Source organism: Pongo pygmaeus, chromosome 1 (assembly GCF_028885625.2).
Source record: "Pongo pygmaeus isolate AG05252 chromosome 1, NHGRI_mPonPyg2-v2.0_pri, whole genome shotgun sequence".
NCBI lineage: Eukaryota > Metazoa > Chordata > Mammalia > Primates > Hominidae > Pongo > Pongo pygmaeus.
Window position 1 is genome coordinate 122,062,363 of NC_072373.2, and position 14,966 is coordinate 122,077,328.

Consider the following 14,966-nt stretch of genomic DNA (forward strand, 5'->3'; position numbering starts at 1 on the left):
AGTTTTAATTCATTATGATTCAGTGTGGATTCTTATTGAAGAAAAATGAAGAATAGTTAAAACTTAAGGTCACTTAGAAATAAATAAGTGCCTGAGTATGCATTTATGTTTGTGATGTTCGGGAATGTCAGAGGAAGTTGTCAATAATTTTAGTTGGATACATTTTCTACAGGAAAAAAATTGCTTTTCAGGAAAAAGGCATTGTTATTTTATGAATTATAATTTAATATTATGTTGTTTTATGTCTGCTCCAGGTAATTGAATGAAAATTATAAAGGTGCATTTTTTTCTTACCATATAGTACCCATAAGATATTTTCTCATGTGCCTTCCAAAGAATGTATTTTCATAAGAATGACCCAACCTGTACTGTTAGATTTACAAAAGTCTCATCACATAGTACAGAGATGCCCTGCAGAATAAATGCATATAAAGATAGCACCGTATGGTATATCAGATGACACGTAAGTATGAGAGAGGAATGTTTTCAAGTTGACCTTGAAGATGTTCAGGGACTTACAGAACAAATACGAAGCAGGAGGATAACTAAAAGATGATTCGCTATCTTTGGCATTTGTGATACTCATAAAAGGGATGACAAGCTGATTATCTGACCCAGAATAAAATGCCCACACAGTAATGTAATGAGGAAGGAAATTCAGTTGTATGTCTCTCACCAAGGTTAGTAAAAGCCTCATATCATCATCACATAAAGTGCACTAAATCATTGGATTTGAGGTTGGTCTATTTCATAGTTACAGTCTGCAATTTCATCCATGCGTAGGGGATTGACAGCTGCTCCACCCATTAGTGTTAATGAATTACCAACGTACATCCCACACACATCCACCAAGAAACCAAAGAAAGCCCTCCTACACACTACTTTGTTTTGAATTCTCCAAATGTTGTAGGATAGCTATCTTTTTAATAAGTAGAAGTTATTGAATATAGCACATATTATCATAGCTAAAACTGTTAAGACTAGGAATTAGTAAGTAATTGTAACTTTATTCATATGTTAAAATAGGTTAAATTATCTCTCACCTCTCTGTCGTCTAAGGAATGCCTATGACCATTTAAGAAATGTGACTTGAACTGCTAGGGCATTTTATTAAAGAAAAAACAATTCAGAATGACATTGGCAGCCTGTTTAGTGAAATTTTTTCCCTCCTGAAGGACCTCCAAGAGTGTCCTTTAAAAGAGGTGAAAAAGAACAAAATGAGTTTTGATATGATGACCATGTGTACGTGTTTACCCAGAACAGTTCAATTTATTCCATTTGTTCTGGCATAGTTATTAGTCACTACCCATTTACTCTCAAAAGGTCCTGATTTGAATGGAAAATTATATGTTCATCTAGTTTTAGAGCATTTCTTATACAACCACGGTCTCTTCCTCTACCGTCTAGTATGATTTCAGTTCCCATTTATGTCTTTTGTGTGGAACACCTGTTTCTACAAAGGAAGAAAGAAACAACTATGCCAGTCCGTACACTTTCATCAACTAAAAAATTCATCTCTTTTTCCTACTCTTTTATTCTTTGGGTTCTCATCCTCTTTTCCCTGCTTTGTGACATTGCACTCCCCAACACTGTCCTTATAGAATATGTCAGAGACAGGTCAAAGAATGTCACTATATGAATATTTTCCTGTAGAAACAGGCAGCTTAATCCTTTTCAGTGTTTGTCTGTGTGAACAAAAAAAAAGTGACATATAGTCATGAGTTACTTAATGACAGTGATACATACTAATAAATGCATCATTGTGTAAATGTTATGGAGTGTAGTTATACAAACCTAGATAGTGTAGCCTACTACACACCTAGGCTACGTGTATAGCCTCTTGTTGCCAGGCTACAAACCTGTATCGCATGTTACTGCACTGAATATTGTAGGTAGTTATAACATTTGTGTATCTAAACATAGAAAAAGTACAGTAAAAATATGGTATTATAATCTTATGGGAGCACCATCATTATAAGGTTAGTCATTGACTGAAATGTCATCATGTGGCACATGGCTTTATTTTATTCTTCTTAATGAAGAGGAATTTAGGGCCATGCTCCTCATTGACAGGGAACTATCAGATTGAGTTATATCTCCCCTTAGAAACATTTATTAAGGGCCTACTCTGTGTCTGACATCTTTTTATACAAAAATGACTGAGAGATTATCCCTTATGCCAAGGAACTCACAGTCTATTAATAGAGAAGACCATGTTGAACAATAGTTACGTATACTACTAGGAGTGAATACTACTAAAGCACTACTACTTTATGTATCACTAAGGGTATGGAAAGGTGCGCATGGGATTCAATCTGGGATCTGCTCCTTGGGGAAGAGATGACAGAGTAGGTAATGTATGAACTGAGTTTTGAAGGAGGAACAGAATGAAGGTATCGATTTACATGAGGGGCTCAGCATCAGGTTTGCTCTGAGAAAGTAGAAAGTAGTACGTTGGCCAACATACAGTGTCACAAAGTATCACTTATTCTCCTGTACACCGCATTCTATAGATTAAAGCCTTTTGTTGTTGTTCTGAAGAAGAGTGGAAGTTGACAGTTTACTATTTTTATAATAGCCATAATTTTCCAATTTGTTGATACGCCTTCAAATATACTTTGGAAAGACCATTACAGAGCTCTCTCTTTCGCCTTTCCTCTGCAAAATAGACTTATTTCCTTTGTGTACTCTCAAAGGTCTTGTTTGTTTTTTAAAGCGTTCTTATTCTTTTCTCTTCTGAGCTTAATCAGTGTATGGTTCCCACCACACTCCTTTATATTTTGCACTCAGGTAGCATTGTAGTGCGTTTATATATAGAGGTCTGGCTAGTGGTATAGTCCCAAATACCATACTTATTTACTTGTATCTCACTGCCATGCTGAAAATAAACCATTATAGAGCACTTGATAAACACAGCTGAATGAAAGAAACAGTTCATCCAACCTTGTAGTTACTGCTACCATCCCTCCCAGGTCTCTGATTCCTCTCTCTGCTGATCGTTTCTTTCTGCCTTGTTGTTTCATTCACTAATTTCTGTAAATTCTGTCTTCTATCTTCTCTGTACATTTTTTCCAAGTGATGCAGCCTTGCTCCAATTTCCAGATTCCTCTCTAAGTCATCTAAGTCTGTGTTGTTTGGATGGATTCCCTAGTCACCTCCTACCTCCATTCTTCATACTTTTCCCAGTCTTTAACTCAGAAACAGATCATCTTCTCTTTCCATATCTAATCCACTGGCCAGTTCAGCAGACTCAGTTAAATAGTGTCTTCAGCATGTGTTTCTCTCCCTCCAATCCCTTTCCTTACCATGGTATCAGTTTCCTTGTGATATTCTCAACTCCAAAAGTGAGACCCATCTAGGAGCCATATTCCACATTGGTGCAAGTTTAAGTCTTCTAAAACATACACCTTTAAATAAATGCCATCACCAATGATAGAATTCAGCTATCACTGTCAAATTGTTTCCTAACTACTTTTTATATTTAAGTCCCACTGTCTTTCTTCATGAGTCTCTATTATGCTTGTACAGAGAGGCAGTGCAGAGCCCTGAAGTTAGAACATCTGAGTTTGATTTATGGCTCTGTACTTGTTAGCTCTGTGTCCATGGGCAGATTATTTACCTTCTCCGTGTCTCATTTTCCTCATCTGTAATGTAGGGATAGTAATTGGACCTACCATAAAGGATCATAGCAAGGATTAAATAAAACACTTAGAGCAGTGTCTAGCACATATTAAGGATTCAATAAGTATTAGTATTTTTGCAGTTTAATGATAAAAACTACAATTACTTTTGCACTAACCTAATAGAGTCCTATTCTCCAAAATCTTATGGTCTTCTTTTGTTAATAGGTATCCTATTTCTTTTTCTTAAATCTGAAAATCATCCAAAACTTTGTTTTCTATTTTCGCATCTTGAAATCTCATCTTGCTAGAAAGACATTCTCATGTCTTCTCTTAGACCAGTAGTATCCATTTATATGGAATTCATAATTATATGCCTTCACAAAATTCATATGATCTGCTTATGCCAGTGAATATAAAGGTGAAAGATAGAAACTGCTGTTATCTCTCTATCATAGGTGTCCCCAACCCCCAGACTGTGGCCTGTTAGGAACTGGGCCACACAGCAGGAGGTGAGCTGCCAATGAGCAAGCGTTGCTACCTGAGTTCCCCCTCCTGTCAAATCAGTGGTGGCATTAGATTCTCATAGGAGCGCAGGCTTGACTGTGAACTGCGCATGTGAGGGATCTAGGTTGCACTCCCTTTATGAGAGTCTAATGCCTGAGGTGGAACAGTTTCCTCCTGAAACGACCTGCCATGCCCCCAGCACCCACCCCACCTCACCCCACATCCCTGGGGCCAAAAACGTTGGTGTCCACTGTGCTATAGGATTGAGAAATATAAAGCTAACAAAATTGAAGGGTTGATTGAAAAATAAACTTGAATTATTTTATGATCATGACCTGAAACCACATGTAAAGTTGAACAACCATGAAAACTATCTCAGCTTTTGCTTCCTTTTCTGAGCCACAGTAAGTTAATGCTCAGGACTGGATATAACACATAAGGAATTCTAAGGATCCTAAGTAACGGTGCTATGTATGGGGCATCATGGGGTTATCATTTGTGGTAAATTTGTTCTCAACACTGGCATTTTTTTTTTCTTACTTAGGGCAGAAATTTAGCATCTGGAGAGGTTGGATTTTTTCCAAGTGATGCAGTCAAGCCTTGCCCATGTGTAAGTATTAGTATCTTAATTTTCTCTTGCTTCATTTTGTTTTTGATCCTGTGATTAATTGTGCAAAAATCTACAAAGGATGCTGGCCAGGTCAGTTATTATTTTTATTAGTATTTTCTGGAAGAATCATTATTTTCAACATCATTATAGTTCTATTGTCAGAATATGTTTTTAAATATTAAGAAAATATATAGAAGAGGCAAATTTTACTTAGTAGAATTTATACAACTAAGTAGTCTAAAAGGTTTTAGAAGTAATAAACCACAGCTGCAAATTAGACGCATTGTACAAGTTTCCCCTTTCCCACTGAACTGAGAATGGTACGGTCTGCCTCCAGTCACTTGGGTTACAGGGCGATATTACACTTCAGCTGATGTCTTTGAACGCTTGCTAGAAAATGAAAAGTCCACAAATTTTTCAATCAAATGTCTAAATATATTTTCTATACTTTAGTGTGTCATTACTTTTTATATAATGTCATAATGGAATTTTCTGAAAATATAAAACACAGATAAAAGGAGAATAAATGAACATTCACTCAATTAATATTATGGGTGAATGTAACCTAAAATGTACTCCCTGGTGTGTCATGATACTGATAAATTTCTGTTTAGGGTAACATGATTTTAATATCATAATATGGTATTATGGGTGATGTTTTCCACACAACTTTTTAAGTTATTGACTCCAAAGTAAATGAAATTTCTTTACTAATATGATGGAGATGATTGCCTGAAGGGGAAAAACTCTCCTTAATCTATCGTGCTTGCTATATTTCAGTAGTTACTGAATTTCCAAACTGGACATTCTTTTTACTGTTAGAAACATGAGAATCTGCCATCCTTGGCTCTAGAATGTGCCCTATAGGATAATTTACTCCACTCATTCAAGCTTAATTATTTTCAAAATCAAAGAGAATAGAAAAGCGTCTGTTACTCTGTTGGTTCTGTGATCTAATATCACATTTTTTTAACTTTTATTTTAGGTTTAGGGGTACATGTACAGGTTTATTATTTGGGTAAATTGCATGTCATGGGGGTTTGGTGTACAGATTATTGTGTCACTCAGTTTCTAAGCATAGTACCTGATAGGTAGTGTTTAGATCCTCACCCTCCTCTCACCTTCCACCCTCAAGGAGGCCCCTGGAATCTGTTGTTCCCTTCTCATGTCCATGTATACTCAATTTTAACTTTCACTTATAAGTGAGAACATGTGTTACTTGCTTTTCCGTTCCTGTGTTAGTTTGCTTATGATAGTGGCCTCCAGCTCCACCCATGCTGCTGCAAAGGGCATGATCTTGTTTCTTTTTATGGCTGTATAGTATTCCATGATATATATGTACCATATTTTCTTTATCCAGAAACATATGGGCATTTAGATTGATTTCATGTTTGTGAATATTGCTGGGATGAACATAAGCATGCATACCTTTATTTGTAGAACAATTTATATATATATTTTTTTTTAAGTTTCACAAAATTTTTTTTTATGTTTAAGCATTTATTCTGATTTTGCATTTCTTTATTTTGATATATTTTTCATCTTTTCTTTCTTTCTTTCCTTTTTTTATTATTATTATACTTAAGTTTTAGGGTACATGTGCACAATGTGCAGGTTAGTTACATATGTATACATGTGCCATGCTGGTGTGCTGCACCCATTAACTCGCCATTTAGCATTAGGTATATCTCCTAATGCTATCCCTCTCCCCTCCCCCCACCCCACAACAGTCCCCGGAGTGTGATGTTCCCCTTCCTGTGTCCATGTGTTCTCATTGTTCAATTCCCATCTATGAGTGAGAACATGCGGTGTTTGGTTTTTTGTCCTTGCGATAGTTTCCTGAGAATGATGATTTCCAATTTCATCCATGTCCCTACAAAGGACATGAACTCATCATTTTTGATGGCTGCGTAGTATTCCATGGTGTATATATGCCACATTTTCTTAATCCAGTCTATCATTGTTGGACATTTGGGTTGGTTCCAAGTCTTTGCTATTGTGAATAGTGCCGCAATAAACATACGTGTGCGTGTGTCTTTATGGCAGCATGATTTATAGTCCTTTGGGTATATACCCAGTAATGGGATGGCTGGGTCAAATGGTATTTCTAGTTCTAGATCCCTGAGGAATCGCCACACTGACTTCCACAATGGTTGAACTAGTTTACAGTCTCACCAACAGTGTAAAAGTGTTCCTATTTCTCCACATCCTCTCCAGCACCTGTTGTTTCCTGACTTTTTAATGATTGCCATTCTAACTGGTGTGAGATGGTATCCCATTGTGGTTTTGATTTGCATTTCTCTGATGGCCAGTGATGATGAGCATTTTTTCATGTGTCTTTTGGCTGCATAAATGTCTTCTTTTGAGAAGTGTCTGTTCATATCCTTCACCCACTTTTTGATGGGGTTGTTTGTTTTTTTCTTGTAAATTTGTTTGAGTTCATTGTAGATTCTGGATATTAGCCCTTTGTCAGATGAGTAGGTTGTGAAAATTTTCTCACATTTTGTCTTTGGGTATATACCCAGTAATGGGATTGCTGGCTCAAAAGGTAATTCTGCTTTGAGTTCCTTGAGAAATTGTCACACTGCTTTCCACAAAGGCTGAAGTACTTTACATTCCCACCAGCAGTGTATAAGCATTCCCTTTTCTCTGCAACCTTGTCAGCATCTGTTATTTTTTTACTTTTTAATAAAAGCCATTCTTACTGATGTGACATGGTATCTCATTGTGGTTTCAATTCGTATTTATTTAATGATTAGTAAATTGAGCATTTTTTCAAATGCTTTTTGGCCAAGCGTATGTATGTCTTCTTTCCAAAAGTGTCTGTTCATGTTATTTGCCCACTTTTTAATGGAGTTGTTTTTTGGCTTGTTAATTTATTTATATTTTTTATAGATGCTGGATATTAGACCTTTGTCAGATGCATAGTTTACAAATATTTTCTCCCATTCTGTACATTGCCTGTTTACTCTCTTGATAGTTCCTTTTGCTGTGCAGAAGCCCTTTAGTTTAATTAGGTCCCATTTGTCAATTTTTGTTTTTGTTGCAGTTGCTTTTGGCATGTTAGTCATGAAATCTTTGCTGGGTCCTTTGTCAAGAATGCTATTTCCTAGGTTATCCTTCAGGGGTTTTATAGCTGTAGGATTTATATTTGTCTTCAATCCATCTCGAGCTGATTTTTGTATATCATATAAGGAAGGGGTTCACTTTCAGTCCTGCATATGGCTAGCCAGTTATCCCAGCACCATTTATCAAATGTTTAGCTGCCACTTACAAGTGAGAATGTGTTATTTGCTTTTCCTTTCCTGTGTTAGTTCACATACGATAATGGCCTGCAGGTCCATCCATGTTGCTGCAAAGGACATAATCTTGTTTCTCCCCTTTACTGAACAGGGAATCCTGTCCCCATTGTCTGTTTTTGTCAGCTTTGTCAAAGATCAGATGGTTAGGTATGTGGCATTATTTCTGGGCTCTCTATTCTGTTTCATTGGTCTATAATGTTACATATTTTTTGTCTTATATTACATTATAGTCTTGAAAGATTATTGAAGTTTGATACCACTCTTATTTAATTAGTTAAGCTAAAATGATTGTCTGTCTAGTTTTTGGACTTTGTATGAACAAGATTCAGGCTTCCTATCTGTAAAGTAGTGATGTATATATGTCGGCAGGTGGCAGGATATTATACATTCCAACATTAAGAAATTTGGGAACCTAAAGACATCAAATCAAGAATATTAAGCATTGAATGTACCATGTACTGTTTTCTGTTTACATCCTCTTGAATAAGGCATAAAAATGAGCATTTGAAGTTTTGTTTTAGGGATAGTCTGGCACAAAGTAGGCATTTAATAAATTACTGTTGAATGAATGAATAAAGGAGTGAAAAAGCAAATGCAAGTCCCTAGCTATATATAGAACATTACCAATGGTAGATACTAATTAAATCAGCCTGTAGAATCATATTGAATGATATTTGCTGACCCAAGACGTGGCTAGAAGGAGTATGTTCAGAAATTTTAAGATGACAGAGAAGTAGAGTAACTTATAATTGTAAGCAAGACTACTAAATATGGTTGTTTTATATTAGTAAGTAGCTAGTTTAAATTTTACTGCTTAATGAAATTACAGATTAATTTTTTTAATTGTAGGGCAAGTTAAGTGAAGATAAATAGAGGGGAATTTGAAGAGGAGGGGATAGTTTGAGGGAGTTTGGAAAATGGTTTTGCTTTTGATTCTGGGATATATTGTTTATCAGGCGTCCATGAGTAGTGCTGAATGTTCTATTCTGGGCTTAAAATTTATTTTCCTGCATTTTCTACATCCATCTCCTCAAAAGTTCTGATATAGGCAGGTAGAAACTTAGAACTGAGGAAAACACAGGTGGTTCATAAATGGGTCAACTTCATTTCTAGCAATATGGCAACTAGAGACAAAGCCTGGAACTGCAGCACAATGCAAACTTGGGTATATCTCTGATTCCAGGAGCCCTTGGTGGATGAACTAGGAGAAAACCCATCCCACTGATGATGATATGCCTACCTTGGTATTGGTTCAGGATTGGAAAGAAAAAAGGAAAGCATTCTCCCCTGAGAATTTCTAATCTTAAATCTAAAACCATCCAGATGAAGAGCTGGAATTCATACCAGCTCTACTACCTAAATAATTCTAAGCTAGAAGTGTAGTTTAAAATTATTCCAGATTATTCCACTGCACTCCAGTCTGGGTGACCGAGCGAGACTCCATCTCAAATAAAAAATAAAAATTAAAAATATTATTCCACATTGATTATTCTCCCAATGAAAATTCAAATGCTCTCTGGATTGGAGCCTCTTTGCATACATTCCTCAAAGGATTTTTAACATAAAGTCCTAGGGAACATACATTCACAATTTGGAATCATTAAATCAATCCAGAAACAAACCACCTTATGCCAAGATCAGCAGAAACAATAAAATATATAATTAAACCCACAAATATAGCAAATATTTGAATTTTAGATACTAAATTCAAAATTTTATACTTAACATCGTTTAAGAAATTAAAGGGAACAAAAATCTAAGAGGAAAGCAAGACACTAATTGGGTATATATGAAAATGATTCAGGTATAGTAATTGAAATAAAAGCCTTAATGGACATATTACATGGCATATCAGACACAGTTGTGTAGGAAATTGGAGGAGAAATCTGAATAAATTGCTCAAAGAACAGTTAAGAGAGATTAAGAAGTTAAAAATAAAACAGAAAATGGAGTGATGAGATACAAATACATTTAATAGAAGGAGAGAATAGAGATAATTGTAGAATAGCAATATTCAAATAAAGAATGCCTGAGAACTTTCCAGATTCTATAATAAAACTAATCTTCAGAGTCAAGAAGCATATATTAAAATTAATTAACACCTGGATGCATTGTAATGAAACCAGAAGACATTAAAGACAAAATATTAAAACTGAGAGAAAAGACAGATTATCTATAAAAGGTTGATTATTAGACCCAGCTAACAACAGCAGTAATAGAAGCAACAAGAGTTTCCACTTCTGGTAACTGTTGAATAGCTCCTATTGGACCAATACTCCCACACATAACTATAAGTTGTGGACAAAATATCAAAACAAAACTATCTGAAGGCATTGCCCAGGAGAAGATTGACACTTGGAAAAAGGAATGACACTCGGATGAGTTTCTTTGTTTTATGGCTAGCTCAAAGGCAGGCACTGGATTGTACCATGCAGGGTAGCTAAAATTCAGATAGAAACCTTATGGTATTTCTGGCTTAAAGAACCCGATTATGGAGTGAGTTTAAAGCAGTCTCAGCAGCTGGAAAAGGAGGTAGGAAATCTTAAAAAGAGTCAGAGAGAGGAAACCTCAAATTCTATGTATAAACTTTAAGGAAAGCCAGGTTCTTTTTAGGAACATAAGAAAATACAGAGCCTCTACAGTTTATCATTCATTCAAATTGTCCAAGATACAATATAAAATTACTCAGTATGCAAAGGAGCAGGAAAATGTGAACCATACTTAACAGAAAAGAGAATAAAGGAAGATCAACCCTGTGATTTCCCATATGATGACTTAGGAGAAGATTTTAAAAGCAGCTGTTATCATGGTGCTCAAGGACACAAAGGAAAACGTGTTCATAATGAATGGACAGAAAACCTCAAAAGAGAAATAGGAACTACGAAAGAACCAAGTAGAGATTGTACAGTGTGAAACTATAATGTCTGAATTAATATCTGAAACAATAAGAATACGTTAAAAATTGTGAGAGAAAATTACTATCCTCTTAGAAATTTCTCAAGAAAAGGATGAAATAGTGATAGTTTATTCAAACAGACACAAAGTTCACTTCTAAGTGTGCCATCTAGCTTCATAAGGTATACTTCAGGAAGAAGCACACATAAATAGATACATATATATTTATTTATATATAGAGAGACCCATATAAATATTTCTCTATGTGTGTGTGTGTGTATATATATATATATATATAAAATTTTGTATGGATACTATATTCTCAGTAAAATGTTTTTTAAAAACTATATGTTCATAGCAGAAGTTTAGCAGTGTTGATAGACTATGGTGCTGGCAGAAAATGGCATTAGAGAAAAATAGTAACTGTATGCTCAAAGATGAAAAAGTTCCCAAAAGGAAATTAACTGTAATCTTAAATATGAAGTACCTGTCCAGACAAGGACCCATAGTACACAGAAGAAAGTGCAGAGGGCCTATGACTGATGGAAAAGGATAGGACCCCACCTGAGTAATAGGGATCATGGCTGGGAAGGTAGTCCTGGATCTTCACATGTCAGAGTGCACCCACTGAAGAGAGAAAAGCTCTAGTGGGACACTTCAGGGTGGAACAGCCTCAGTTACCTGTTCTGTTTTAGAATCTGTCACTGTTTCCTTTTTTGGATCTCCAGCCTTTTTAACAGCCAAAGGAGCCCACAGCCAGAATATTTTGAAATTCTTTACTCTCCTTCCTGTCTCCTTTTTTTTTTTTTTTTTTTGGTTCTCTATGGAAAGCTTGGTTTAAGAATAAATATATACATTACGCTTCTAAAGAACTCAGGGAGAGGGAAAGAGGAAATATTTTTCACATCAGATTTCAGAAGCCATGTATATCTTATCAAAGGGGAAACTATTGAAGATCAGTTTATTTGTGAAAACAAAATTATGTAAGAAACTATTTGAATGGTTAGAATGGGTATAATTTACCTTCAACATTAATTGCTGTTTATTAGGATTTTACAAAGTGGTGATTTTAAAAATGTAATCCATAGGATAGAAATATTTGAATATTAATAATCAAAGAAATGTTCTGAGTAGAAAGATGATTTTTGATACAGTTTGAGTATTCCTCATTTGAAAATCTGACATCTGAAATGCTCTAAAGTCCAAACTTTTTAAGCACTGACATGACGCTCAAAGGAAATGCTCATTGGAGCACATACAATTTTAGATTTTTGGATTAGGGATGTAGAATGTAATTCAAATGTTCTAATTTTTTTTAAATCCAAAATGTGAAACATCTCTAGTCCCAAGGATTGCTGATAAGGGATGCTCAACCTGTAGATAACTCTTAACCTGGAAGGGCAAAATAGTAACAGCACATTATGAAGATCAGCGTGGCTAGAGACATGTTCACATTGGCTAGTTCTCTGAAATACTATAGTTTTTACTGTTCCAAATGAGGGAACAGTATTTTCAATCACCAAATATAAAAATCCTATTAATAGCACGGAATGCATATATCAGATATTTGGACATGAGACAAACTATCTGTACTCCTATTCGTAGGAATTTTTAAAGTAACCCTCTCTATAGAATGTACTTTATTTCTTATTTTTAACATTAATATACCTGCTTTGTCTTTGTTCATTTTCTATTTGACCATCAGCAGCTACAAGTTTTCTTTCTTTGTTTGAATAGCAAATGCAATATTTTTCCTTGTGCGAAGCTCTATGTGAAAAAAATGGAAAAATAAGTATTTTCCATGCCTTTTTTCTGAATAAAAGGTTCTTAGTTGGTAGATTTTTAAATCAGAATTTGGAATGTATTACAAAATAAGAGTCTATATCCAGTGTATATTGTTTATTTTGCATGTTTTCCCAATGTCTTGGAAAAGTAAAGAGCTATTTGGTTTTCTTAATAATGTTTTCACTTTAATTTTCTTTGATAAGATTAAATTGCCTTGATAATAAATAATAAAATATTAAAAATATTAAATACCCACATCCAGTGTATATTTTTTATTTTGCATGTTTTTTCCAAGGTCTTGGAAAAGTAAAGTGCTATTCAGTTTTCTTAATAACGTTTTCACTTTAATTTTCTTTGATAGGATTAAATTGCCTTGATAATAAATATTAAAAGTTTCCAGTTCATATTCGCCCGCTATCTCTCCTCTTAGAGTTACAGTGGCAGTAAAATGAATGAAAGAATGAATTGAAGTGAAATGAATTATTTTCTACTTATCTGACAGGTACTATGATTCACTCTGTATAAAATTGCCGATGGATAGTTCCAGGACTGTGCTACTTAGGGTTTTATAGAGCTGAGTCAGCTGAACTGAATTAATGATTGATTTCTAAAAGCTTCCCTTAAGTAAACTTAATCTGTTTTTGCTTTTTTGTATCCTAGGTGCCCAAACCAGTAGATTATTCTTGCCAACCCTGGTAAGTATTAAAAATGTTTATGTAGCTAGGTTGAAATACCATACCCTTAGCTCCAGGATGCCTTAAATGTGGGGGTAGTAAACCATATTCCATTTCCATTTGTCTCGGCTAAAGGTGTTTTCAGATGTAACAAAACACCATAATGAATTCATGTATGGCTGATCTTTCCATATCTTTATCTGCGAGGGAGGTGTGTGTGCATGCATGAGTGCCCAGTGCCTTTGACTGATAATTTAAAGTTTTTACCAGCCACAGAAAGGAATGGAACATACGCATATGTATCTTATATTTTACAGATTTAATAAAGCAGAGAGAAAAATATGATTTCATTGTCTAAAAACTAAAAATTAGCTCAAAAAGGACAGTAGTAGTTTTTTTTTTTATTTTTTATAGTTTTAGAGATGGGGTCTTGCTCTGTCGCCCAGGATGGAGTGCAGTGATGCCATCATAACCCATTGCAGCCTTGAACTCCTGGGCTCAAGTGATCCTCCAAAGTGCTGGGATTACAGGTGTGAGCCACTGCTTCTGGTTGACACTAGTAGCTTCTAAAAATAAAATTTACAACATATGAGAGCAACAAAATATATCATAAGGATGGGGCACCCTTACCACTTGGAAGCTGACAGTATCATTAACAAAACCTAGGAAGTGTAATGGATAGTAATTGTTATTTTCTAGATATCTCCAACTATTAAAAATATATTTAGGATTTAGTATAGTTATGATATCATAACTAATATATACTGAGTATTTACTGTATGCTTTGTACTGTACATGTTTTGTTTTATTTCTTCAACATTTATATAAGAAAAGTGGTGGTGACTGTTGTTATTTTTTATGGGTGAAGAAACAAAGAAACAGAGCATGCAACTAGTGAGTGGTAAAGCCAGAATTCCAAGTTATGCCATCTGTACATTGCTATACTGCCCCCAAAATGCAGAATGTGAGCACATTACTCATTTCTATTTGTTTTCCTGAATTTTGTATTTGACTCCTCTTAAAAAGACTGAATCTATTTTTATTTTATTGATATTAAAATACATGCATAGAAATGAGAGATCAGAATACATATATAAATATAATATCCTGGGAATATATAGTACTAGTTGGGTTTGCGTGTTACCATGTGAGTTATCTGATATTTTTTACATGTTCTGATTATTTTCTGTTCTATAACAAAAGCATGGAAAATGCTGAGTTACTTTTCAAAGTGTAGGAATCCATTGTGCAATGTATGGGATTCTCCTCGGGCCCTTCTGCACCTCCCCTCCTCTGGCAGTCACTCTTCCTTCTGTAGTTACTATCTACCCTTCCTGATATCCCTCCCTGGGCCTCAGCACTGAGCTTGCTGAAGAAATTGCGGCAGGTTTGTGATAGAACTGGGAATGTGCTTCATTTTTACCTGATTGAAGACAATTTGAAGTCATTAGTGTCTGTGGAATTTTAAACTATAGTCCTGAAAGAAATTTAATTTGCGGTCTAGAGCTGATAGCATTGACAATCAAACTGAAAAACATCAGGAACTGTTAAAAATCTTGAAAGTGTGATGATT

At 35.1% G+C, this 14,966-nt stretch overlaps 1 protein-coding gene across 2 annotated transcripts in view; it reads left to right on the plus strand.

Moving 5' to 3' along the window:
- VAV3 (vav guanine nucleotide exchange factor 3) overlaps nucleotides 1-14,966 on the plus strand; it is a 399,285-nt gene that overhangs the window by 349,263 nt on the left and 35,056 nt on the right. For both annotated transcript variants that reach the window (XM_054494867.1, XM_054494871.2), the window contains 2 exons: nucleotides 4,672-4,737; nucleotides 13,380-13,414. In XM_054494867.1, the coding sequence (XP_054350842.1) occupies nucleotides 4,672-4,737; nucleotides 13,380-13,414 (101 nt within the window). The remainder of the gene's footprint in view (nucleotides 1-4,671; nucleotides 4,738-13,379; nucleotides 13,415-14,966) is intronic.